Source organism: Medicago sativa, chromosome 2 (genome assembly GCF_051527215.1).
Source record: "Medicago sativa cultivar Bolivia chromosome 2, Bolivia_mono, whole genome shotgun sequence".
NCBI lineage: Eukaryota > Viridiplantae > Streptophyta > Magnoliopsida > Fabales > Fabaceae > Medicago > Medicago sativa.
This window is the reverse complement of record NC_140750.1, coordinates 35770822-35795497: the sequence shown is the minus strand read 5'-3', so window position 1 is coordinate 35795497 and position 24676 is coordinate 35770822. Positions and strand designations below refer to the sequence as shown.

At 32.8% G+C, this 24676-nt stretch overlaps 2 protein-coding genes across 4 annotated transcripts; one reads left to right on the top strand and one right to left on the bottom strand.

Annotated features, from left to right (window-relative positions):
* The first annotated feature begins 2311 nt into the window (after positions 1-2311).
* On the top strand, positions 2312-10524 carry LOC146946572 (LEM3 (ligand-effect modulator 3) family protein / CDC50 family protein). Of its 3 annotated transcripts, XM_085744589.1 has the most exons (9): positions 2312-2551; positions 3348-3522; positions 4350-4411; positions 4497-4571; positions 4669-4785; positions 7103-7173; positions 8304-8601; positions 9300-9589; positions 10173-10524. In XM_085744589.1, the coding sequence occupies exons 2-9, from the start codon at positions 3444-3446 to the stop codon at positions 10225-10227; spliced, it is 1047 nt and encodes a 348-aa protein (XP_085600715.1). In that variant the 5' UTR covers positions 2312-2551; positions 3348-3443; the 3' UTR covers positions 10228-10524. The 3 variants fall into 3 exon arrangements, with proteins under 3 accessions (XP_085600715.1, XP_085600714.1, XP_085600712.1); XM_085744588.1 differs by lacking the exon at positions 4497-4571 and having other exon boundaries at positions 4350-4496; XM_085744586.1 differs by having other exon boundaries at positions 4350-4571.
* A 6191-nt stretch (positions 10525-16715) lies between these two features.
* Positions 16716-22422, bottom strand: LOC146946571 (uncharacterized). The gene is made up of 3 exons (XM_085748253.1): positions 21717-22422; positions 17054-17135; positions 16716-16869 (listed from the first exon to the last, which is right to left on the bottom strand). Exons 1-3 carry the CDS (start codon positions 22420-22422, stop codon positions 16716-16718), a joined length of 942 nt encoding a protein of 313 aa, XP_085604379.1.
* Positions 22423-24676: the final 2254 nt, after the last annotated feature.

The window sequence follows — 24676 nt, the reverse complement described above, 5'->3', positions numbered from 1 at the left end:
CATGTAGAGGGAAAACATGTAGATTATGTAGTAAGATGAGTAGATGAAAAGTTGAAGTGCAAAAATATCAGACAGTTGTCAAACCAGCGATGTTTTATGGAACATAGTGTTAGAAGTTTAAGAACCAACACGATAATAAAGTATTTGTGCGGAGATGGGAATGTTGCGTTGGATGTGCAGTAAAACTAGATGTGATAAGATTAGAAATGACAACATTGTAGAGATAGTTGGGGTAGCAGGTAGATTCTGTAGTAAGACGAGTAGATCAAATAACGCATAGTCATATTACAAGATGTAATGGAAGACCTAGGAAGTCTGTAAGAGAAACTATTAAAAAAGATTTATAGATTAATGAGTTGAATCTAAATATATATTATGATAGAACATTATGACGTATTTCAGTCCATATAGTCAACCCCACTTAGTAGAATAATGTTTGGTTGTTGTTGTCGTCATCTTTTGAAAGCATTAATTAATGCTCAACAACAACTATTATTTCAACATTTATTAAATGATGAGATAATCAACTTCCCGTGCATCGCACGGGTCCAAATACTAGTAAAAATAAAAGGAGTATACGTTTTTCTAACAAATAACATTTGAACCATCATATTTTTTTTTTTGGTGTTTCCGAACCCCGAACCTTGCCTATATTATGCATTTTCCTTACCAATTGAGCTAAACTCAGGGACAACCACCAAAATAATCTAATCATAGTAAAAAAACTCAATTAAATCTAGAGTTAGGATCCGTTGACACCTGGTGTCAACGAAACTGTTGACACCAAATCTCATTCATTAAATTGGTTTAATCTAAAGGCTATTAATTATTCACTTAAAAGTGCACAGTGATTTCAAATTTATTTTCCACACCTTAGTACTTTCTTTTTCCTTCTTCTCATTATTTCTCTCACCATATACAATTAAAATGGTTTCTTCTCCTGGATCTCAAATTCTACACGGCCATCTCTTTAATTGACTACTTCCTCAATTTAGATCAAAGGGATTTCTATATCCATGACTTTGATTCAGTCTTTCATATATCCACTTGTTTTGAATGATACACACCTATAATAATCTCATTTTTATTTGCGATCAATGTCATACATTTTACAGAAATTGGATTTTAACAAAAGGGGATATGTCTGCATAATGTTTGTGATTGATAGGGGATAATTAACCAATGAGGAATCAAGGTGAAGAAAGAATACCGACGATTAAATTTGGAGGAGAAAACCAAATTTTGATTCTCTTTCAAACTTTTTCAAATTGGGATTCGATTGAAATTTTTTTAGAAACATGAATGAATTCGTATACACATGATTTGTCAAAATTATGATTGATCAATATAATGGATTATTTTAGAGACTCAATTGCCAAACCTAAAATCCCGCAAATACAATAAAACTCATCAAAAACACCCCTAGAATCTTAGATTCACTACCTTTCTCCAATGTTGTTATTGCTTTCATAAATTTGGTATAATATATTATGGTCTGGAATCCATATGATTGAAAAAATAATAGCATATGATTGGAGAAAGGATACTCACCAAATAGAAACATGAATTAATCATGAGTCGTTGGATTAAATGAGATTGATGGTTGAGATTTGGTGTCAACGAATCTGTTGACACCTGGTGTCAACGGATCCTGACTCTTAAATCTATGGTTTTATTTTAAATCCCTTATGTAATCTTTTTTTTTTGAAGGAAAATCCCTTATGAAATCTTAAAACACTATTAGCAAATATCGGACCCTATTCCTTAGTTTTTTATTGTCTTTTCTTAAGTTTTTTATTGTCTTTTCTTAAATGTTTTTCCTCCTAGTTTGAAACTTCTCAAACTTTAGTTTGTCTCGTTCGATTTCATTTTATTTTTTTATCAAGTGGTATTCACACATTTTACATATAGAGAAACGAAGAATTTGGAGTTCAAATCCCAACCTCATATATTATAATATTTGAAAATACGAACTTAGAGTATTTTTCTCAACATTTCATAATTTAATTATATTTTCTTGTACAAACAAACGTAATCTCATTGCTTGTCATTTTTTTTTTAATTTTGTTTAATTTTTTTAGGTCAGTTAGCTTAATGGCTAGAATTCACCTTTTCCAAAGTAATGGAGTGTCGGATTCGAACACCGGCCTCTGGCAACTGGGATTTGCTCACAGACATTTTGTTTAAGTATTTAAATATTTATTTAAATATTTTGTTTAATGTTGAGAAATTTAACAAAAAAAAATATTTTTCTTTTGAATCAAAAACGATTCATCGAAACATATACTTTTCATTTTAATTTGAACGAATGAAACCAACAACTATTTGAATCGTAACAGTAACTGGAACGTAGCGTGTGAAATTTGACGGAAACATAAACGAAAAAAGGTTCGTTCCCGAATTCGGAATCTTCCTTCTTCGGCGTTGCCATCATCACTTTCCTCTCTTCAAGCCAAGAATATTTGTAGCACACTCCAATTACCTATTTCTTCTATCATCGATTCTTCATTCTTCCATTTCCTTCTCAGATCTACGCTAAATTCTACCCTAGGTATTCTCTCTTTCTCTCTTTCTCATTTTTTTTCCTGTTGCTAACGATGATGATGATGATAATGATTAGAGTTTAGTTAGAAATTGAAAAGCTATTGTTAACAATAAGAGGATCAGTTTGATGCATGCATCGTTCTTGTTAGATATATAATCAGCTAGAAAATAGGAATAATTCCGGTAGTTTTCTTCGTGGAACGGTGGAAGTGGTTCCTTGTTGGTAAAAAGCGTAGCTGCCCCTGCGTGTGAGTCCCATTGAAATTGGCATCTGCGAGAATCGAACCCGAGACTTTGAGAGGAGCACACTCCGTCGTCCCAAGACAACACCACCGGACCAACCCACTTAGCTCAGTTGTACTTATAGGATCTAGTAACTTTAGTTTTATTGGTATTGAAACTAAACATGTTACTTTATATTTGTTTTGTGGTTATTGGAGATGTTCTTTCCTCTACCTTGGCCAAACTTGCATTTTATAAAAGGCTAATAGGAATTGAGATATCATCATTGTTTTCCAATAGTGGCTGTAACGTACCGGAATAAGGACAAATCACCATTGTTCTGCGATACACTATTTTGTGCAAAGTATTGTCAAATAGCGGCTATTGCAACACTATAGCGATGTACCGTAACAGAATTTGAACAAACTACTGTTTTTTCCTATCCAGAATTGGAAATGCTGGATATTATTGAAGATTAAGTTGTATCATTTTGCTGTTTTTCAATTACCACAAGGGCCAATTTTTTTGTAAGATAAGATGACAAGAGGAATTGATTGATTAACATTTGAGCTTTCATGCAGTGTTTGGAAAAAACAAGTGCTGGTGCAAATTGGGTGGTTGATTTGTGGGGTGAGTGGTGAGATACTAACACCTTTTCAAATTGGGAAGCTGTAGTGATGGATGTCGATGGTGGGAGTTCATCAACCATCAGCACAGGTGCACGGACAACTCCAGGACGCCCTGCACGACATGGAGGTGAGTTTACTTTCTTTTTAGGCAGGTTTTCAACGATTTCTGTTGGGGTAGGATGCAAAATATTAGGGGGTACTGTATAAAAGGATTTTCCTATAGATGATTTTGTTGTATATTGATATGTTGCAATTGTATGATTGACAAATCAATCGATCCTTTTTCTTTTCTTACCCGTATGATCTGTAGTAAGCAGATAACTTAACAGGACAGTATAGTGAGATGTCTGCCTTACATGAATTGGACGCTATAGAATGATTAATTTTTATTTGCGTCATCTTGAAGTCTTAAACCAAAATACAAGATTAATTTATATATTATTTCACAACTAATATCAATATTTGGTTATTGATGTGCTGGAATAACCAAAATACAAAATACGCTATAGAACATTTAGCTATAGCCTTGAAGGACATGTTCTGGAATAATTACTTTCATTTACTCACTTCTAAAAACTTAAATTGTAGTCGGTTAAGGATGTACTTTATTGTTCTTCGACACATGTTGCAACCTAACTTCAGATTTATAAATTATCAAATTATCTAATATGTAAAGAATTGGGCATTAATTTTTGAAATCCATGCCATTTCAATGCATATTATCCGTTCCTTCTCTCAACTTGACAATATAATGTGTTTCATAAAGGAATAAAACTTGTTATCATATTTGGCCTTTACATAGACTAAAAAGTAAGACAGAGTTATCCGATAGGCTGCAGTTGATGTTTCTTCCTTACACGAGCCTTTTTGTTTTGAAACTACTTTATGTTGTCTTTTGCCTTGCTCTTTTCTTAATGGAACTTGTACTGAATGCCATTTGTGGTGGTATTGCAGCACTCTATCAGTTTACACAGCAGAGCCTTCCAGCATGTAAACCTGTCCTTACACCTGCAGCAGTTAGTTCTTTTCCAATACTTGAATATTTTATGGTGCCTTGCTCTAAAAGACGCACTTGCTAAATCTCAACCATGTTCTTTGCAGGTCATTGCTACATTTCTATTGATGGGTTTAGTTTTCATTCCTGTTGGACTTGTTACACTTCGTGCGTCATATAGTGTATATATCATTTGTTCTTACGTTAATTCTATGCAATGTTTTTTCTTCTTTTTCCCTTCAATATCTACATACTTATCACAATATGTATTTGATGTAGGTTGTTGAAATTGTGGACAGATATGATATTGACTGTGTACCTGAAGAATATAGAAGTAACAAAGTAGCATATGTAAAAGATGACTCGATCTCCAAAAATTGTTCGCGATTCTTAAAGGTGACAATTCATTTTTCAATTATTTACACCGTTCTTGGATTATTGCTTCAGCTTTCAGTTTTGTGCAAATAGTACTATATAATAAATTGGTCGCTCTGTTCCTTCTGCATTTAAATGAGTGGTTGGCTTCCTCTTATAATCATTGGAAGCCACCACACGATTTACAAACCTCTCTACTGTGGCTATGCCAATTATGATTAGTTTTAATTGAAAACTTAATTGGACAGTAAATTTATATGAAATAAACAGCGATCTCGTTCTCATGGCTCTTATGAAACTACCTCTAAATTTTATTTTCTTCTCAAATTGACAATAGATTGTGTTGGAAAGGAATACAAACACATGTGTGACAGGTTTCATAATGCGCTAATGCTACTATTAGATACTTCCATTTACTTTCTTGTGGTCTAACCATGTGAGGTAGGGTCCAAAACCTCAACACTCCCTGCCTAAAATAATGGATTAAACGGGTTGGCATGGCAGGCTCTACCCGTTTTGCCACCAAACCACAAACCCACTGCCACTGGTTTGATGAGTGATACACTAATCCATTAGCATAATAGCTAGACTGGGTCAATGACCAATCCTAGTTTAATAGTATTGTATTTAAGTCTCCCTAAGTCTTCGTCTGAAGATGAAATTAGCTAAGATTTCTTCAATCGAGATATTACCTAATAATCATTGCGTGTAATAAGCAATAACTATATCATTCACACAAACTATCATATAACAAATTTACATTCCGATTGAAAAATGTCAATACTCGATAGAAACTTAAATGATTAGCATTGCTCCGCACCAATTTCCTCTACAACAGTACTAAACTTCTTGAACCAAGTGCCATGAGATTGTTTTCAACCATAAAGAGGTTACTTCAACTTACACACACCAAACCTAACCCCCCTTGAGGAACAGACCCATGCGGTTGTATCCTTCATAGGGTCTGTGTAGAGCTCAAATTAAATTGCTCTCTTAATCCACTAATAATTCAAAGGATTTCGATGGCTGGAATCTCTTCATCACTGCATATCTTAAATCTGCCCAAATAGGTTTAGCTTTTTAATATTCAACCACCTAAACTAGGGAAATTCATTTTCCTCCATGGCCACCTTTATCACCTGTAACCTCTTATATTGTGTTACTCCTTTCATCTGAAAATACAGCTCTACCCTCTTCAGCCACTGGAAAGCATCTTCCCCAAGAAAACAGAGAAATTTTATCTTCCTCCACCTCTCGTCATCTATACTTGCCTCGCACTTGGAACCCACGTAGCCACCCCTTCATTCTACTCTTGCTTGCTTCACGTTACTTTCACTTGAACCATTCCCAAGGCTCCTCCCAAAATATGAATTCTCAGAAAAGTCACTATCGTATCTTCCAAGTTTTTCATCCTCTCATTTGCATGTTGTCATTCTTTCTCTGCTTGTTGTACCCAAGATTTGAAACCTTCTTTGTGGCAGTTTCCTCAGATTCTGTCCTTTCTTATTACTTATCTATCTTACTATGTCTCCAGTCTTGTGCTAACCGTGAACTACCTGGACGAGAGCTCTGAAATCAGTTATTAGGACTGATAAAGCAGAGTTAGAAAAGAATATATTTATTTCACTGATCTTTCCTTAGAACAATGTGGCCCTAGGAAAGAATGAATTGTAGAGAGACACCCACAAGGAATTTGAGAGCCGTTCATCTCCCACACACTTCTAACAACTACATCCACCCCATATTATAAGACCCACTTTTGATATTTTTCATGTTCCATAATACAAGAGTATTTTCAAAACTTCACATGCATTAATAGTTTCTTTACAAAAATGCTCCTATTTATTTTATATAATTGGGGAACGTAGATTCACTTTCTCTCTCATGAGACCATAGCGGCTAAGAACAAAATGTTTTGATTATACTTAATCATATTCACTTCATATAACAGTGTGTTTGAAAACTATTGTTGGACTTATTATCTCTATAATATGGCTTCTCAGTTTTTATGTTTTCGATATCCATCTTGTAATTGCAATCTTTCATGAACTTTTACCCTTCAAGCGAAAAGGTCGCATACTGTTATTATGAATCATGCAAATCTTAACCGGTAATAGATGATGATGGCTTAAGTCATTGTTGAAAAGGATAATTTGTTATACTTTTTTTTTTTTTTGTGCGAAACTTTTATCATTTGGTTTTCATCTAATTTAATTCTATTCTATCATAATTTCGGGCTGGGTAATAAATCACTGATATCTTTTCTAAAATTAATACTTATGATGCTGATCTTTTTAGCGCTTCTTGGTTGTGTTTACACGTTACAACTTGTTCGTAGGTACCTAAGTCAATGAGAGCGCCGATTTATATCTATTATCAGCTTGATAACTATTACCAGAACCATCGACGGTAAGGATTTTTTATTTCAATTTCAAATACAGTGTTGAAGTCTTTTAACAGAAATAAATGTATTATTTTGAATTAATGTTATTTTTATGTTGTTGTCTTTTTGTTCTGTCTCTCACATTTATATCCTTATCTTTGTATGTTTTTGATGATGTACAAGTTATTGTGTAAGAATATCAGAATATATCTTATAATATCTTTATATCATGTTATAATATTTTAGTTTATCTCATAAGATCAGTTTGTAATCTTAGAGCATCTTAGAATATATCTTATAAGTGTTTCCTCAACTAAATTACTGATCTTTCAAAAATATTGTTGGAAACTAGAAAGAGTATTGCATATCCATTGACATATTTACTAGCTTTGGTTTTGTATCTATCAACTGAAATAGTTGAAATGAATTTTTCTGATTTGAATTTGTGAAGTATCAAATGCATAGTTGGGAGATGAATTGTTGAATGGTTTTAGGTCACATGCACAGGGAGACATTTTTGAAAATACGTAGAAAATAGTTATAATTTATAAATGTTGATGTCTTCAACTTTTTTAGTGTATAATGTTTTTGTAATCTCTATTTTTTTTGCTTAATGATAATGATATCATTATTTTATTGCTCATCTATGAACGTATTTTTATATATACCGTTATAGTTTATGATATTGTTCCCACTAGTCAATTTTTTTTATCGTGGGATCTATGGGTTATGCGTCTACAATAAGTATGTATCAGTATCATTTACTGGTCGTCTCAATATTGGAAATCATGTATTTCAAGTTAGTGCTTCTATAAGTATGTTCAATATGAATCTGAATGTATAGTTAGTTTTCTTGCTTTCATATTATCCAAGTGCTCTTAGGCTGTACTTGGACTTACTGACGTTTCTCCTAAACAATCATGGGTACATTTGTCAAATTTTGGAAATTCTTGCTAGGATGTCATAGAATCGTCTTTGAATTTAATATCATTTACTGTATCGAAAAACATTTCTGGTCTTGTCAAGGTCTGTAAAATAAAATGTTTTTGTTAATTCCTCCATTCTTTTCCACCAAAAATATACATTCTCCTGGATTTAATTTCAACTTCATACCTTTATTTCTCTTGCTTATTCAAAATATTCACAATTTGTTTAGGTATGTAAAAAGTAGGAGTGATCAGCAGCTCGTACATGGACTTGGATACAATGATACCAGTCCTTGTAGACCTTTAGAGTCTTCTAATGATCTTCCTATTGTACCTTGTGGATTGATAGCATGGAGTTTATTCAATGATACATACAAATTCCGTCGTGGACCATCAGAATTGAAGGTTAATAGGAAAGGCATTGCATGGAAGAGTGACCGCGATCACAAATTTGGAAAACAGGTTTACCCATTTAATTTTCAAAATGGTACCTTGACTGGAGGTGCAAAGCTGAATCCTAGTATTCCAGTAAGTACCGAGCTTTTGAATCGTATTTTGGCTTTTGTCATCCTTTCTTGTGTGACAACTTGTTTTGATCTAAAACACTGGCATTTTCCTTTCCTTTGCCTAATTTTCACCTATTTGACAGAGTTCTTGGTAGTTAAAAGATGCTGATTCCCAATAGTTTAAAAATGATTACATTGTTATTGTTATGAATGTTGGTTTCATCCCAATACTTTGTATTTTGTAATAGTATTTAGCTGAATGAGCTTCAATTTGATCTACTTTTTTTAGTGAAACTTCTATTGGTTTTCTTCTCACATAATCAAATCACTTGAATGATTTTCGGTCATCTTATTTGTTTTAGTCTACCTTTCAGGGCAATTTTTCATACATGTTCACTCATCCACCTGAAGTCCTTAACATTTTCATTTCTGTATTACTTGAGTTTTTAATGTCGGGGAACCTTCATCGTCCAATATTAAGCAGCATTTACTTGGGTTCCTACGGAGATCTATTTTCTTTTATTTTGTTCCTTTATTTTTTTTTTTTTTTGGTTTGAAATAAACTGATGTTGAAATATTATATCTATAAACTGATGTTAAAATTTTCTTTTCCTACTGATACTGACTTTTTTAATAATATTTTCTTGTGTGTTGATTCAAATGAGTTCTATTATGTCATTCTCTTTCTCCCTGTTGACCATTCTGATTTCTGTATTTCAGCTTAGTGATCAAGAAGATCTCATAGTTTGGATGCGGACTGCTGCTCTTCCCACCTTCCGAAAGTTGTACGGTAAAATAGAAGAGGATTTGGATGCAGATGATGTTATAGTAGTCAATCTAAAGAATAACTATAACACTTACAGTTTTGGAGGAAAGAAGAAGCTTGTTCTATCAACATCTAGCTGGCTGGGTGGAAAAAATGACTTCCTTGGAATTGCTAATTTATTTGTCGGAACCTTTAGTATATTGATCTCCATCATCTTCCTGGTGCTTCATATGAAAAGTCCTAGGTAATATAACAGTGTCCATAATTGAATATTTGCTTTTTAATATTGTGCATCTGACACCACTAATTCATCATGCTGCACTTGCTATTATTTGGTTTCTCTAACAGTTAAATCTACTGCATGATAGCCTTTTTTTTCTATTATTTTTTTTGCTTTCCTACATCTAGTTGTTATTAAGAACTTTTATTTTGAGGTTAAAATTGTATCCTGTCAGCAAACAAGAAATTATCACATCAATAAACTAATAGAGGTTTTTGACTTTCAGTTGAAGTTGTCAATAGACTTTTAAACTGGTAGTGGCATTTGATTTATAGTCGATAATGGATTCACAGCTTAAATAAATCATTTCTAAATGCACTTATCTATGCTAGTTATTGTATAATCATGGAATTTTGCGAAACTGAAAATTTGTAAATAAAAGAAAAAGAAAAGAAATGTGTACATCAAACTCATGAATAATTGCCTATGATATTATTTGCTTAGAAAACATGTGACAATTTCTCTCATATTCTGTCTTTTAAAACTGATTCCCCCAATCATTTGTTGAGCTTGAGCTCTATTTACCTGTGCTTCGTTTTTGATGCAGACCTTATGGGGACACGGTCTACTCAACATGGAATAAGAAAAGCATTTCTAGCTAATAAGGTACGTGGTACACCTGTAATTCTTTCAAAGCGAAAACTCAAGATGCATATTCTTGTAACAAAAGATGTTGTATTTGATAGTCGGTACATGGTACAGCAGAGTTTTCTCATAGTGAAACTGCGATACATGTTCTCGTTTGAAAACTATTGTATTTAATTGTAAATGGAAAAGCTGAGTAAACATCTCTGAGTTTAATTATAATGGAAACAAGCAAGCATATGAGTATGGTGGTAATGATGAGAAATTATGAGAGGGGTGATGAACAATTTATTAAGCACTTATTCAATAAGCAATTATGAAAGGTTATGTATAAATAGTTTTCACAATTGAAGAAGGAAAGGGATTGAACTCTACATAAATTTTGAATAAGTTGTTTCATTAAACAATCTTGCTGAAATTATGAAAATAGACAATCATTCAAACACCGGAAAAAAAACCTTTTGTTTTTAATTGTTATAGTATTTGTAAATAGAAAGGCAGAAGAGTAATCATCTTTGAGTTCAATTATAATGTAAATAAGCATACGAGGGAGATATCAATGATGAGAAGCTTTGTAGGTGCACATGAGATTATTAGAATAATGGAGTGTTTGAAAAACAATTTATTAGGTGCACTTCTAAAGAAGCTTGTGCATAATCATTTTCTGCATTTGAAGATAATATGTGTAAAACTCTAAGTTAGTTTTGATAAGTTGCTTCTGCAAACTATTTTAAAAAACATGAAAATGAGCTATTTTCATGTTTTTTCAAAAACATTCACTAGTATTTATTTTATAGATAAGTTCAAATAAATTCTTCCAAATGCACTCTAAGACTTCATCTGTTAGAAAGAAAATAAAGAAATACAATGTCATGTATTTTTAGCACTTTTATAGAGCAGAGTTGGTCGATTTATTAAACCCATTTACATTTGATTGTTTATAGACACTTGTAGTTTAGATCAATATATTCTGTCACTATTTTTCCTGGGTGAATGGTTAACTAAATCCAAAGGAAAAAAACTGATTTGTATGAAAAATTACATTGAACATAGAGAAGCTGCTTGCAATATTACTATCTTTTTCTTCATTTTATCACGCATCAACCATTTGTTTATTAATTTTTAAATTTTATTGGGTTAAGTTGATTTGAAGAAAATTAAAACACAATTGATTTTTTCAATTTATGTTAATTTAAATGCATTAAGTGGTTGGATAAAAGTAAAAGGCAAAATTACTCTCGTGGTCCTTTAAGTTAATTTTAGGTAGCAATTTTGTCCTTTTTTTTTCTTTTTTTTTCTTCTTCGGGTTACATTACAAATGTTCTTGTAATCAAATTTGCATATGAATTTTCAAGATTCGAATCTATGGTTTTCTTTCGATATGAGTTTTTAATGTTTAAATATGTTGTTTTGTATCGTTTAAATTGAGTAGTCAGTTTGGTTAACAACAAAATCAAATTTTCTACGGTTTATATTTCTGAGTGAATATTTTTAAGCCATATTTATTTTGCAAGGTTTAAGAAGCCATGTTAAGCAATCGATTGCGTTTAAAGTTAAAACTGTCGTTGAAAATCATCTAATTATTGGTGTCAGGGTAGTAGTTTGCTGTTAAAGTTTCTGTACAAACATCTAATTGGTGAGATGCAATTGAAATCATGTGTAAAAACTTTTTGTAATGTCCAATTAAACTCTCGGATAATGTTAAACGCAAGTATAGTTTTTAGATAAGCACGCAGACATAGTTAATATTTAACTGTTAATAATATGTAAAACTAAGTAAGTAGCACAGGTAATATTTCAAGTGGTGTCAACTTCCACTAAAAAAAAAAAAATAGTATCAACTTAATGGTAGAAATTTGACATTGTAACTTCAAAGGATAAAGCTCCAATTTCACCTAAAATAATTGTAAAATCGGCGTTACTGTCACATCTAATAATAATTTCTATTTTCTCAATTTTTTGAGTATGAAAGTTACTCCTATTATTACACTGTTACAATATATCTCTTTATTTAGGTGTGATGTTATGATTATTAATAATAAATTAATTTCAAAATATATCGAAGATCTAACCTTTATATATAGTAATATAGTAATGTAAAAATATTTAGCTGTGCATTTTAGAGGTCCACGCTGTTGTAACAACCAAAAGGAAACATTAGTTGTCAAGGAAAACATATTCAAACCCTAATTTCTAGAGAGTTATTTCAGTCATTGAAAGTTTAGTCCTCACCCCGACAATGTTGGAACACCATGTTTACACCTATTTTTCAGGGTTCAAACCAAATATAGGTTCTTTGCACTCCTATATAAAAACCAACGTTGTGTTCTACATATTATCATCAATCAACAAGTTCTACCTTCAATATATCAATACATACATTTTCCTAAATCCACTAAAATCCTCCTTTAACATAATACAATTTTGCTCAAGTGCAAAGGATTTTGTGAAGTTTTCAATCCCAAATGGTGAAATCAATTGAGTGGGGTGAAGTTGCACCAGCACTAATAACATCAACTTATTACAAGAGACCGTCACGTGGCTGCATGTTAGAGCCTATTATTGAAGAGGAACCAAAAGTGTCTCAAGGGTTGACAAAAAGTGTTTTTGTTTCTTTGCCTTTGTTACTTTCTGCCTTTTTTTACATTTTCTTATATAGAGGATTGGAAATATATATGAAATAGTTTTGCCAATTATTATTATATATATAGGTGATACTATTTGTAATAGGGAAGATTTCTAATCCTCTCATTCAAGCAAGAGAAAGTTATTGCTAAACGTGATTGTGTAAAATGAAATTGTACCAAAGTGAAAGTTTTCATAATGTGCATTGTGCTTTTGAGAAGAAAATATTCCATATTCATTGTTTGAACGTTGCCTTAGCTTGGACATCTTTATTTTATTTGCTTCCTAACCTTATTGTGTGTTGATTTTTTTGAGAGGTTAATGTGGGTTGATTTAAATGATTATCTATTGATAAAATAAATTTATTCTAGTTACACCCCTCAAGCATATGGTTCCACCCAAAATTTCATTAAAATTTATCATAATACTAAAACTTTATAAACCCTATATTTTCATCTTTCAATCTTACTCTTCACCACTTTCACTCTTTTTTTTCCTCTTAAATTCACTAAATCTATTCACTTAATTATAAAGCAATCCACGTCATTTCACATATACCTCTCTCACATAGATAAAAAATGAAACGCTGGAAACTTGTGAAAAAAATTGAAAGACAGAAAATTAGCATGTCAAATGGGTTTGAATTTGAAAATTAGAGGAGGAGAAAGACAAAGGAAACGAAAAAAAATAGAGGAATAGACAAAAAAAAAAATGAAGGACACTTTTGTCAAATCGGAGTGTAATGGGATGTTTATAGGGTGGTGTAACTATAATAAACCCTGGTAAAAATGCCGAAATTGATAGGCCGAACATTGTGGCCGAGTTTGAACCCATGTCCCATTGAAATTCAAATTTGGATAATGGTGTTCAACATAATAATACCAACATTTCAGTTGAGCTAGGACATAAATAATAGTTGGATTTAACAAAGTTTTTTGTTCGTATAAATATTGCTATGTTTTTTAGTCATCATAAAAAATGTGGCACGTTTGTATTCATAACAAACATTTCAACACGCAGTTTAAGTCCTAGCAAAATTCAATTTTTTTTTAATTAAACTTAAAATTTAAAATTTTTGCAGATATATTTAAAGCATTACAATTATAATATTTTAACATTAAATGAACTACATATGAATTTTTTAAACATCAAAAGCTCAACATAAAAATAGTAAAATTCTGGGTCTAGAAATCAAATTTTGAGCTCTTTTTTTTTTTTGGCCGAGAAGCAATATATAATGTCCTAAACATGTTTCAAAAAAATAAATCTAAACTTTAAAAGTTCAAGAACAATTAAACAAATTGAATTTAGCAGCATGTTATTTTTTTTTTTTTTTTTTTTTTTTTTTTTTTGTAGTTATGCAAACATACTAGTTTCTTCTTAGGATTGAAAACGAAATTCATTATATTTATAAATATCAACATTTTTTTTGATAAAAATGATGAAAAACTTATTTAACTCGTTTTTTTTAAAGAAACTCATTATAACTTTTTATTGAGTATAAGTGTGTAACTAATGTATAATTTAGGTTACCCTGTACAAAAATTAATGTGTACCTCATGAAAAAAAAACTAATGTATGATTTTAAACAATTAGTGTGGTGTATTTTTCAATTTTCAGTTTTTTAATTTTATATAAAAGAAAAGTACAAGTTGTAGTAAAACATGTGAAACCTAGTATAATACCCATACGACAAGGAGCATGAACCAAACATGCTAAAACCCTAAAACCCACCAACAACACCGACCTATTGCTTAACTCACTTACACACACACTATATTAGATTAGCAATGCGGCTAAATGTTGGAACATATGTGAAAATTGAGTTAAAAGACTAAACATAAATTTCCAAGTTGGGTAGAACTAGTGTTGTGTGAATTGAAAAAATTGGAATTCCCACGTTGGATGGAACATACACATTAGTCGTGTTTATATAGTAGGGGTGTACCTCTAATGGGGGTACATAATATTTGAACGAAGTAAGCACCAAAAAAATATATACTGATATATTTTTATTATTTGAAAATGATAAATTAAATAATTAATTTAATCATTACTAGAAAGTGATTTCTTAGTCCCTAAGTTTTGCTAAAATATTTTGATTTGCTAAAATATTTTGAAACGCAATCTGAAATATTTTGGTGCAAAGTCTGAAATATTTTGGTATGCAATGTAATATATTTTGGTACGTGATCTGAAATATATTTTGATACTAAATAATATTTTTTGGACTCAATATGATATATTTTGTACTTAATTTAAGATATTTTTGTATTAGATCTAATATGTGAGTTACTTAATCCCAAAGTTTCTTACATATTAGTTGTGAATTTTCTCTATAAATAGAGAACTCACATAGTGCATTCTACACACTAAAGAGTTCTATTGAGTTGGCTAGAACTCTTTCTCTCTTCTTCCTCCAGCTTGTATTAACGACATATTCTTCTCCTCATCTCCCTTTTTTGTCCCTTCGGAAGAGTTCTATTGAGTTGTCGAGAACTCTTTCTCTCTTCTTCCTCCAGCTTGTATCCCTTCGGAATTAGAGTGTTCTTAAGAGCAATAGTCCCTTTTCGGTTTACTGTCCATTCGGAATTAAGAATAATCTTAAGAGCATAGTCCCTTCGAAATAAATAATATTTTAAGATCATAGTCCTTTCTTCGGTAGATTTTTCTTGAGAAGTAGCATTTTCCTTTTCGGTATAATAAGAATGATCTTAACAATATATTGTTATGTCCCTTTCTCGCTCACGACCAACGATGTTTCTTCGAGTGCGATTTCTTCGATTAACATGTTTTCTTCTCAATCCCTTCACATGCTGCAGTTTCATCATTCAGGGCTGTATGACGCTTTTTCTTTGTTTTCATTCAACTTAGCTTCTAGTTTTGTTTTAAGGGTTTAATGCTACGAGGTATCATGCAGAGGCAAATTACAGCGAAAGGATTTGCAAGGACTTGTGATGGGCTTCAAACTCAACTATCAGTTTGTGCTGTAGTTGAAGTTATAGGTTTGTTAGACATATCTTTTTTATATATCAAGATTGGTTTTATTCCGTTGACTATTAAATCTTTCAACTACCAGCTTGGTTTCATTTGTATATTTTTTACTATTAAATCCTTTTTACCAAGAATGATTTTTCTCAACAGTAGTAATTGCCTCAAGGTATGTTCTTTGTTCTTCTGTGATTTTAATAAATTTGTAGGATGCCTTAAAGCATGTTTTCCATTTTTATACTGATAGGCTCAATTATGCGGCAATTAGGGTATGGTTTTTTTGCGAATCAACCAAGAAAGAAGGCAATTCAAGTTCAAATCATTGAAGATTTTTCATGGTTGAATTCGAGTTACAGTCTAGTTCTCAATCAATAAGGTTCTCTTTCTATGATTCATTATTACTATAAGACTTACCGTGCTACTTTTGATTCAAATCTCAAGATTCAGAGTCTTAATAAGTATTTATCTATGTTGAACCCTTTCCTCTTCTACTTTCCTGATATATTTCCAAAACTAAAGAAAATTCTTTTGTTGGATGATGTAGTTATGCAGAAGGATCTTACTTGTATTTGGTCGATTAATTTCGTGGCTTATGTAGAAACTTTCCATCGTTTTGATTGTTATCTCAACTTCACAAATCCTAATGTTCCAAAGAACTTTGAAGGTAATAATCAAAACGATGAATTTTTTTTGCACAAGTTTCAACATCACCATTTATGTTTCCCTTCAAATTTATCAACCAAAGACCGATAAGTTCCATCTGCACAACTACATTTATGTTTCCCTTCAAATTAATATCTCAGGCAAGGTGAGGTGGTTCAAACATAGATAAATACTTACGATTTTGAAACTTGAGGTTTGAATCATAAGTGGCACGATGAGTCTTAAATTAATAATCAATCATAGAAGGAGAACCTAACTGCTTAAGAACTGAACTGTAACTCGAATTTAACCATGTAGAATCTTCAATGTTCTGAACTTGAATTTCCTTCATTCCAGGTGGATTTGGAAAAAACCACATCCTCATTGCCGCAAAATTGAGCCTATCAATAACAATGCGGAAAACATGTTAAGGCATCCTGCAAATTTATTAAACTTACAAATATAATGGAAACATGAAACTGAGGCTTGAGAGATAAGTGTTTCGAAGTTTTAAGGTTAAGCAACATCTTGGATTTATTGTGCAAAAGGTGTATGACACAATAGAAAAGAAATTTTTGAATGTACCTGATAAGGTCAATGTTTGGGTGAACTATCTTAATTCTTACAGCGAGAGTGATCAAGAAGATTTGATCAAAAATAAAAGAACCTTCAAGAACAAGAGTACTTCACCTCATTATCGCATATTTTAGAGAAATTCAGCGCACTAACAAGAAATAGCCATCAAGCCAAATTAAGGTTTGGTGATGTTGCTTCAAAATGTTCAATACTCCCTCCGTCCCGGAATATCTGACCCATTTTCTAAAAAAAAGTGTCCCAAAATAACTGAGTCATTTCAATTTTCAATACAACTTTCATCATTCCCAATACAATATAACACTAAATAATACTACTTTTATCATTTCCAATACAATATATTCCACTTTCCCCTTTGTTTATACATTTTTCTTAATCTGTGTGAAATGAGCCAAGGGGTCAAATAAATTGGGACGGAGGGAGTACTTGTTTGTCATTGATGGACAAAGTTCTGAAACAGCTGTGATTTCCTGTATGGATTTATTTACATTCTCATAATCTTCTATCTGTTTTCCTTTTCCTTGAGAGTTATAACTCAACATTTAGCATTTTTTACTCTACAGAATTCCAAGTCTTCTGGCTAGATGTTTCTGTTCCAGCTGTAGTTGCTATGGAGAAAGCTTCACATGACACATTTTCATAGATAATCAGAAGTAGGATTTCTTTTTTCTTGTAGTTGAATAGATTTTTGATTATATTACTTATAAATTATAAATATAAATTACTGACCAGGATAATGAAATGGTGTCAATCTAGGTCATGTGAAATTTGATGAATTATGGATCTGTTCTAAGGAATATGGTTTCTAGCTTTGTTTTAGTTTTTCTTTGAGCTTCAGACAGAGGTAAGTTTTAGTAATAAGTACAAATAATGTGTTGGTTTTTTTCGCCATGATCCACATCATCTATGGTGTTATCAAAAGTTGTGCAATGAATAATTGGTTTTTGGTAACGCTAGAGTTAGGGTTTGGAGGGGTTGAAAATATGTCATAAATGTGTTAATTATTTTTTGTCATGATGTTTTTGGTACATCTTTTCAATGATTCAAGTGTTTAACTAACTCATCCTCTTCCATCAATATATTGAATGTAACTTGTTAGAGTATTAACACTATAGTGTAATAAGTATCTATTGCTACATATCCTATCCTTCACTCAAAGTGATGCCAAGAAATACTCCATTATATTGTTATAAACAAATCACACCTATAAATAAAGAGTGATGCTAAACATCACGATAAAACTTCCAGCGAATTGATCGCGAACGGCAAATTATAATGCTAACAAAAAAATAATAAAGGCCCCACCAATCATGCAATTCAGTTCCAAAAATTGAGGAGTTTTTGTTTTTTTTTTTTTTTAACCTTTCGGGATGATTCACGATAAAAGCTGTCGCTGAAAACAGCATTTCTCAATAGAAAATTGAGAATCTATTTCTCCCATGAGAAATAGATTGCATTAAACAAAGCATAATGCTAGATACAGCGAAACTTGATTTCGTGAGTGCTTCCCGAATGAGCTGGCAGTTTTTTAGCCCTTTGATGTTATATAATTGATTGACTAATAACTGCATCAAAAAAAATATAACAACCGCAACCCCGTTTTTTGTGGCCATTAGCAATTTTTATTGGCTAGACACTATTTCGGGAACACTTCGTGGCAAATTCTCTCTAGATATATAGCACTCCTCTTAAACAAAATATTTAGAGAGAACTAATGGCAGAGACCAATATAAACTAATAGAAAACTAAACCATAATAATTGACCTTCAATTCCATTCTCATGAAAATTGAGAAGATTTCTTGCCGGAAAAGGATCAGTTTGGTAAACACTTGAATCATTGAAAGATGTACCAACTATTCATTTAATTACTCCGCCGCTTTAGATTAGTGCAATCTACCTTTAAAACTTCAGCACATAGAATAATTAACACACTCATAACATAAGAGTTTTAAGATATGTCATTAGGATATGATTATAGGTTAATTAACATCTAACCAGACAAAAACATGGATTTCTGTAGCATAAAAAATGGTAAATGTTGAGTTAGTTCTAAGTTCTAACCCTCAAGGAAAAGGAAAACAACTAGAAAATTGTGAGGATATAAATAAAACTATACAGGAAATCACAATTGCTACCTTCAGAACTTTGTCTTGTCTTTACATTCATTTTCTATTTCTAATCTTTTGTTACTGCCTCCATTGTTGATTGTACCAGAATTGTCGCTCCAATCCTTTGTCTCGATGGCTATTTCTTGTTAGTGCACCAAATTTCTCCAATATACCCTTTTTTTATAAGATTCTTTTATTTATTTTTTCATCATATCTTCCTAATGAGTATTGATATCAGGTAGTTTACCCAAACGTTTAATAGTTTTTTTTTTTTTGAACAAGCTCATCACTTTCTTGTAAGTTACTACATCTCTATTAATTCTCTCCATCTCTTTGACCTTCTCAATAGCTTCATCAAGTCTAACGAGCTTCGCGTAGATTCCGACCAGTGTGTTATAGGGAGCTTCATCACTTTCTTGTTGTTTAGTGTCCTTTTGTAAAATAAACCCAAGATGTTGCTTAACCTTGAAACTTCAGAATACTTATCTCAAGATGTTGATTAAGTATTTTGTTGTGAACTGTGTTCAGATCAAGGTTTTTCTGTTGTGCACACTGCACACAAGAGAACATAGCCTTCCTTTCATCAATGATTGCTCCGTTGCCTTCATTTTCTTATTTTCACTACATTATTATAATTACAGAGATATAAGTTTAGACTGAACGAAATGTATATCAGGGCAAATCTGAACTATTCAACATATTTATATGTTATTGCTGAATAAGTAAAAGATGAAATAACTAACTTAAAGCTACAACAAAATGGAAAAACTGATGCACATTCTTAAAGGCTCACTTACATCCTTGCCAAGTCAGAATCTTTGCTTTCATTTCCAGACTACCTAAAAAAAAAAAAAATAGGAGAAGAAGAGTAAGAGAGACAACTGGAAACATGAACATCATACTTCCAAATTGAAATAAAATCATTTATGAAGAGTGCAGATTATATCATACATTGGATTTCCTAAGGAAAGATGTTAGATGGAAAATTGAAAGCTCGCCTCATCCAAATTTGTTTTTAGAGCCAAATCATTCTTGATCTGGTTATTAATCAAAGAAATTACACTCGGAGATACATCGCCGCTTGTGAACAAGCAATAGAAGAACAGAGAAAAGAGGATACCCAACGAAAGCATCAAAACGGGTTTCACTGCTGTTCCAACGAACGCAGAAGAGATTAAAAAGAAAACAGATAGAAATAAAATTAACAAATTAATTAATAGATAGAAAATAGAGAAGTGGAATCATATACCTGTAGTTGAAGAATGGTGATTGGAGATGAATGATGGATCATCGATCGAATGGGTTACAAAGCTAGCGACTGCAAAAAGAAAAACCCTAATATTGACTTCTAACACTTTGAATCCTAGTCACAGTTTAGCCGCATCCCTAATCTTAATATATAGTGCATGAACGATAAATGTAAATTTTGAATGAAAATACTATAAAGAATAAACTATTCAAAGTCAAATAATATTTTTTTTTAAAGGAAGTCAAATAATAGTTATAGATACTTGTTTATTAATTTAAAATAGTTAATGAATATTAATGAATGTTATTGATTCTATTATTGACCAAAATCAATGTTACTTAAATTTTATTTTTTTACCAAAATCAATAGGGTTAAATAAGTAAATAGTCCTCCTAAATATACCAACATTTGATTTTAGTCCCCATAAAATATTCTTTAGGCTTTTTGTCCCTCGAAAAAAATTATTATGAAATTAGTCTCTGCTCTAGTGTAATACTGCAGGGACTAATTTCATAGATGAAAAATTTTAGAGGGAACAAAAGTCTAAAGAATATTTTATGGGGACTAAAATCAAATGTTGGTATATATGGGGGACTATTTACTTATTTAACCCAAATCAATATGATTGACTCTCTTTTTGACCAAAATCAATATTACACCTAAAAAAACTATATTCCAGTATGAGTTAGTTGACCAATGAGTTGTATTCTGCTCTTCACCCAACCGATTTTGCTCGTTCCCAACTGAAATTCTCATAATGCCCCTGCGTGAGTTAACTCACGCATAGATATACACTAGCGTGAGTTAAGTCACGCAGAATTAACACTAGTGTAAGTTAACTCACGCAGGGACATTTTCGGAAGTTTGGTTGAGAATGAACAAAAGGTGTTTGGAGAAGAGCAGAATTCCAAAGAGTCGGTGTTGTTGCTTGGTCTTGGGCCGTAGAGTGTTCGATTGTATTTGGATCGATCCATAAGGGTATTGTAAAAGGTTTTTTTTTTTCTTGGTACAAATATTATATTGTAATATTTTTTTTTTGATCAAGTAAAGAAATGCAATAAATCTCAGGTGCTGCCTGAACCTCGTACAAAATTAATCCATAACAATCCTAGAAAAAGGTAAGCCTCTAAAATCTCTAAAGAGAAAAGAAGAAACAAAAGAGGGGGGGTGAGTCCCACCACTGAGAGGAATGAGTAGCTAACCCTTGACCATTTTTGGCCAAGGCATCAGCAACCATGTTTCCCTATCTAAAAACATGAGAGAATCTACTCCTGATACTATTACAGAAAGTCATACAGTTTTGCCATGTATTGCGCATACGCCAGGGAATCCCAACCTGCTCAAAGAAAGCCTTGTGCACCAGCAGAGAATCAGTTTCCAGCCAAATATCAGATAGGTGCAGCTCTGAGGCTCTTTTAATGGCATACATGCAAGCGCTGAATTCAGCTTCAATAGCAGAAGCATGGCCTATGTTTTGCGAGAATGCGCCAAGAAAAACAGACGCGCTTCTGAAAACAATTCCAATAGAGCCACAAGGATGCAGCCCAAAGGAAGATCCATCAAAGTTGATTTTAACACAACCAACAGGAGGGGGCAGCCAAAGAACATCTTGAACAGACATAATTCTTCTGGCTTTACATGGAATTCCAAAGAGATGAGAGAGTTTGAAGTCAGTCATAGCAGATGCACCTTTCACAATAGCAATCTTGAAATTGAGAGCCACCTCAGATAGTATGATGTTGATAAGAGAGTTCATGCTTCTATGATGATTATTGAAATATCTGGAGCTTCGTTCCAGCCAAATAGCCCAAATAGTGTGAACAATAGCAGAAGACTTGACCTGCTGCACCATTTTGCTTCCCCTGCCTCTGACTCCCAGCAAGAGATTGAGACAATTAGATAAGTCCAGAACCTGTCCAGAACCCTTACGAAGCCAATCCCAAAGAGAAGAAGTAATGGGGCAGTGAAGGAATATATGATTGGAAGTTTCAGCAGCACACATACAAAAGCAACATATAGATACAATGGGGCAACCTCTAAGCCTGAGATTATCATCTGTGAGTATCTTATTATGCAAAAATCTCCAGACTATAAATGCTCTAAAAGGGGGATGTAATTGTTCCAAAGAAGTTTATGGCAATTATTCTGCTGAACACTCCGAGCAAGGAAATCATATGAGAGCTTGTTAGTCAAATCACCAACAGTTGCAGATGTCCAGTGATGTTTATCAGATGTGGTCTCAATAGGGAGGGTGACTTTGAGTATCTGCTCAGTTAATTGTCTATCTTTCAAGACAAAAAAGGAGGGCAGATTCCAATGTCCATCCACAATGTAGTCAGCTGCCTTCATACTAAGATGTTTTGAGATGTGATCAGGGATCCCCCAAGCTTCCACAGTAGATCTATCCAGCCATTTATCTATCCAGAAGTGAACAGATTCTCCATTACCAATAGACCAAGTAGCATTCTCAAAAATGACAGCAAGAAAAGGTTTCATTCCCAACCAGATAGATGAGGAGAGATGGTAAGCTTTTGCCTTGCCCTGATTATGGAATCTGGCCCTACATAGCTGAGCCCAAGGCTCTGCAGAAGTGATCAACTTCCAAGTGAGATGAAGTAAAGAAGCCTGATTCATTAGATAAGGATCCTTAACTGACAGTCCCCCAACATTTCCTGGTTTACAAACCTCCTTCCAAGAAACAGTGCATAACTTTCTATATGAAACAACACCGCTCCATATGAAATTTTTAATGATTTTGGATAACTCATTCAATAAGCTTTTAGGCCACTTGTAAACATGAAAAGTGTAAACTAACATGCTGCTGATGACATCATTAACAAGCTGCACTCGGCCTATAATGGACAGAAGTTTTCCTTTCCAAGCTCCCAATTTATCCTTGATTCTATCAAAAATAGGTTTCAGAAAAATAGCTTTGGACCTTCCTTTAAAGAGAGGTACTCCCAAGTAAACAAAAGGTAAACTTCCATAACAGAATCCTGTCATAGAGGCTATAGCTGCTTGTCTAGAAAAAGGGATAGAGTTGGTATAAAACTTGCTCTTACCATTGTTGATAAGTTGGCCAGAGTATTCCCCATAATCAGTAAAAAGTTGCATAATATTTCTAATATTGGACAAAGTTCCTTTGCAAAAGATAAGCACATCATCTGCATATAAACAGTGACTAGGAATTTTCAACCCTCTAGATGCCTGGATCTGGCTGATGCTACCCTCTTGAGCCATATGATGCAAACCTCTACTAATAACTTCCTCTGGGAGACAGAATAGCAGGGGGGAGAGAGGGTCCCAGGGCCGTCCCTGAGAATTCGGAGGCTCGGCTCTGGGAATGAAAAGAGGTCAGTGATAAAATCAAAACGTATTTTTTTTAAAAGAGCAATGCTCTATTTATATTTTTTAAAAGATAAATACAACGTGCCGTATATATACGGTACACCCATAGGTGAAAATAACTACCGTATACATGAGGAATCCCCACCTAACACCAAAAGCAAGAGGAAAATTAAACCTGCACAAAACAATCAAAAGTCATGCGCTGTTTGCACCCCCTTTATTGCAGGATAGTATACTACTGGGTATAATTTTTTTTTTTTGAGGTCCATCCTTGGGGGAGGCCCAGCTCGGTTGAGCTGTTTGCACCCCCTCAAGGCCGGCCCTGGAGGGTCCCCCTGTCTAACCCCTCTGGTGCAGCTAAAAAACCCAACAGATTTGCCATTTATGCTGACAGAGAGCTTAGCAGATAGAAGGATGGTGTGGTGCAACTTATACTTTTCTTTTCTCCATAAATAAAAACTAATAATTGAAATTAAAAAAATAAAATAAAACTTAGATGCATTTCCTCTAAAAATAAAAAAATGAATACATTTTCTTAGATACTTTTTGTGTGATTAATCACATAAAATTCATAGTTTGTACTTATAACAAACTTTGAGAAAATATGGATTCAGAAAATCATTGATAGTTATGAGTATTTTATGTGAAGAACCACACAAAAAACACCTAAGGAAATGCACATAAGTTTTCTTCATTGAAAAATATATCACCATAATTGCTCAAATTCTAAAAATTTCTCTTTAGACACACCACACATTCTTCTTTACTAACTTCTCGGAGAAAGCGAAAACGTCGGATCTCTGGAAACTTTTCTTGGGTTTTGGCCAAGTTGTGGATGTTTATACTGAATAAACTGGACAATGAGGCCGAAAATGCGGCTTTGTCAAGTTTACCGAGGTGCGGAATGA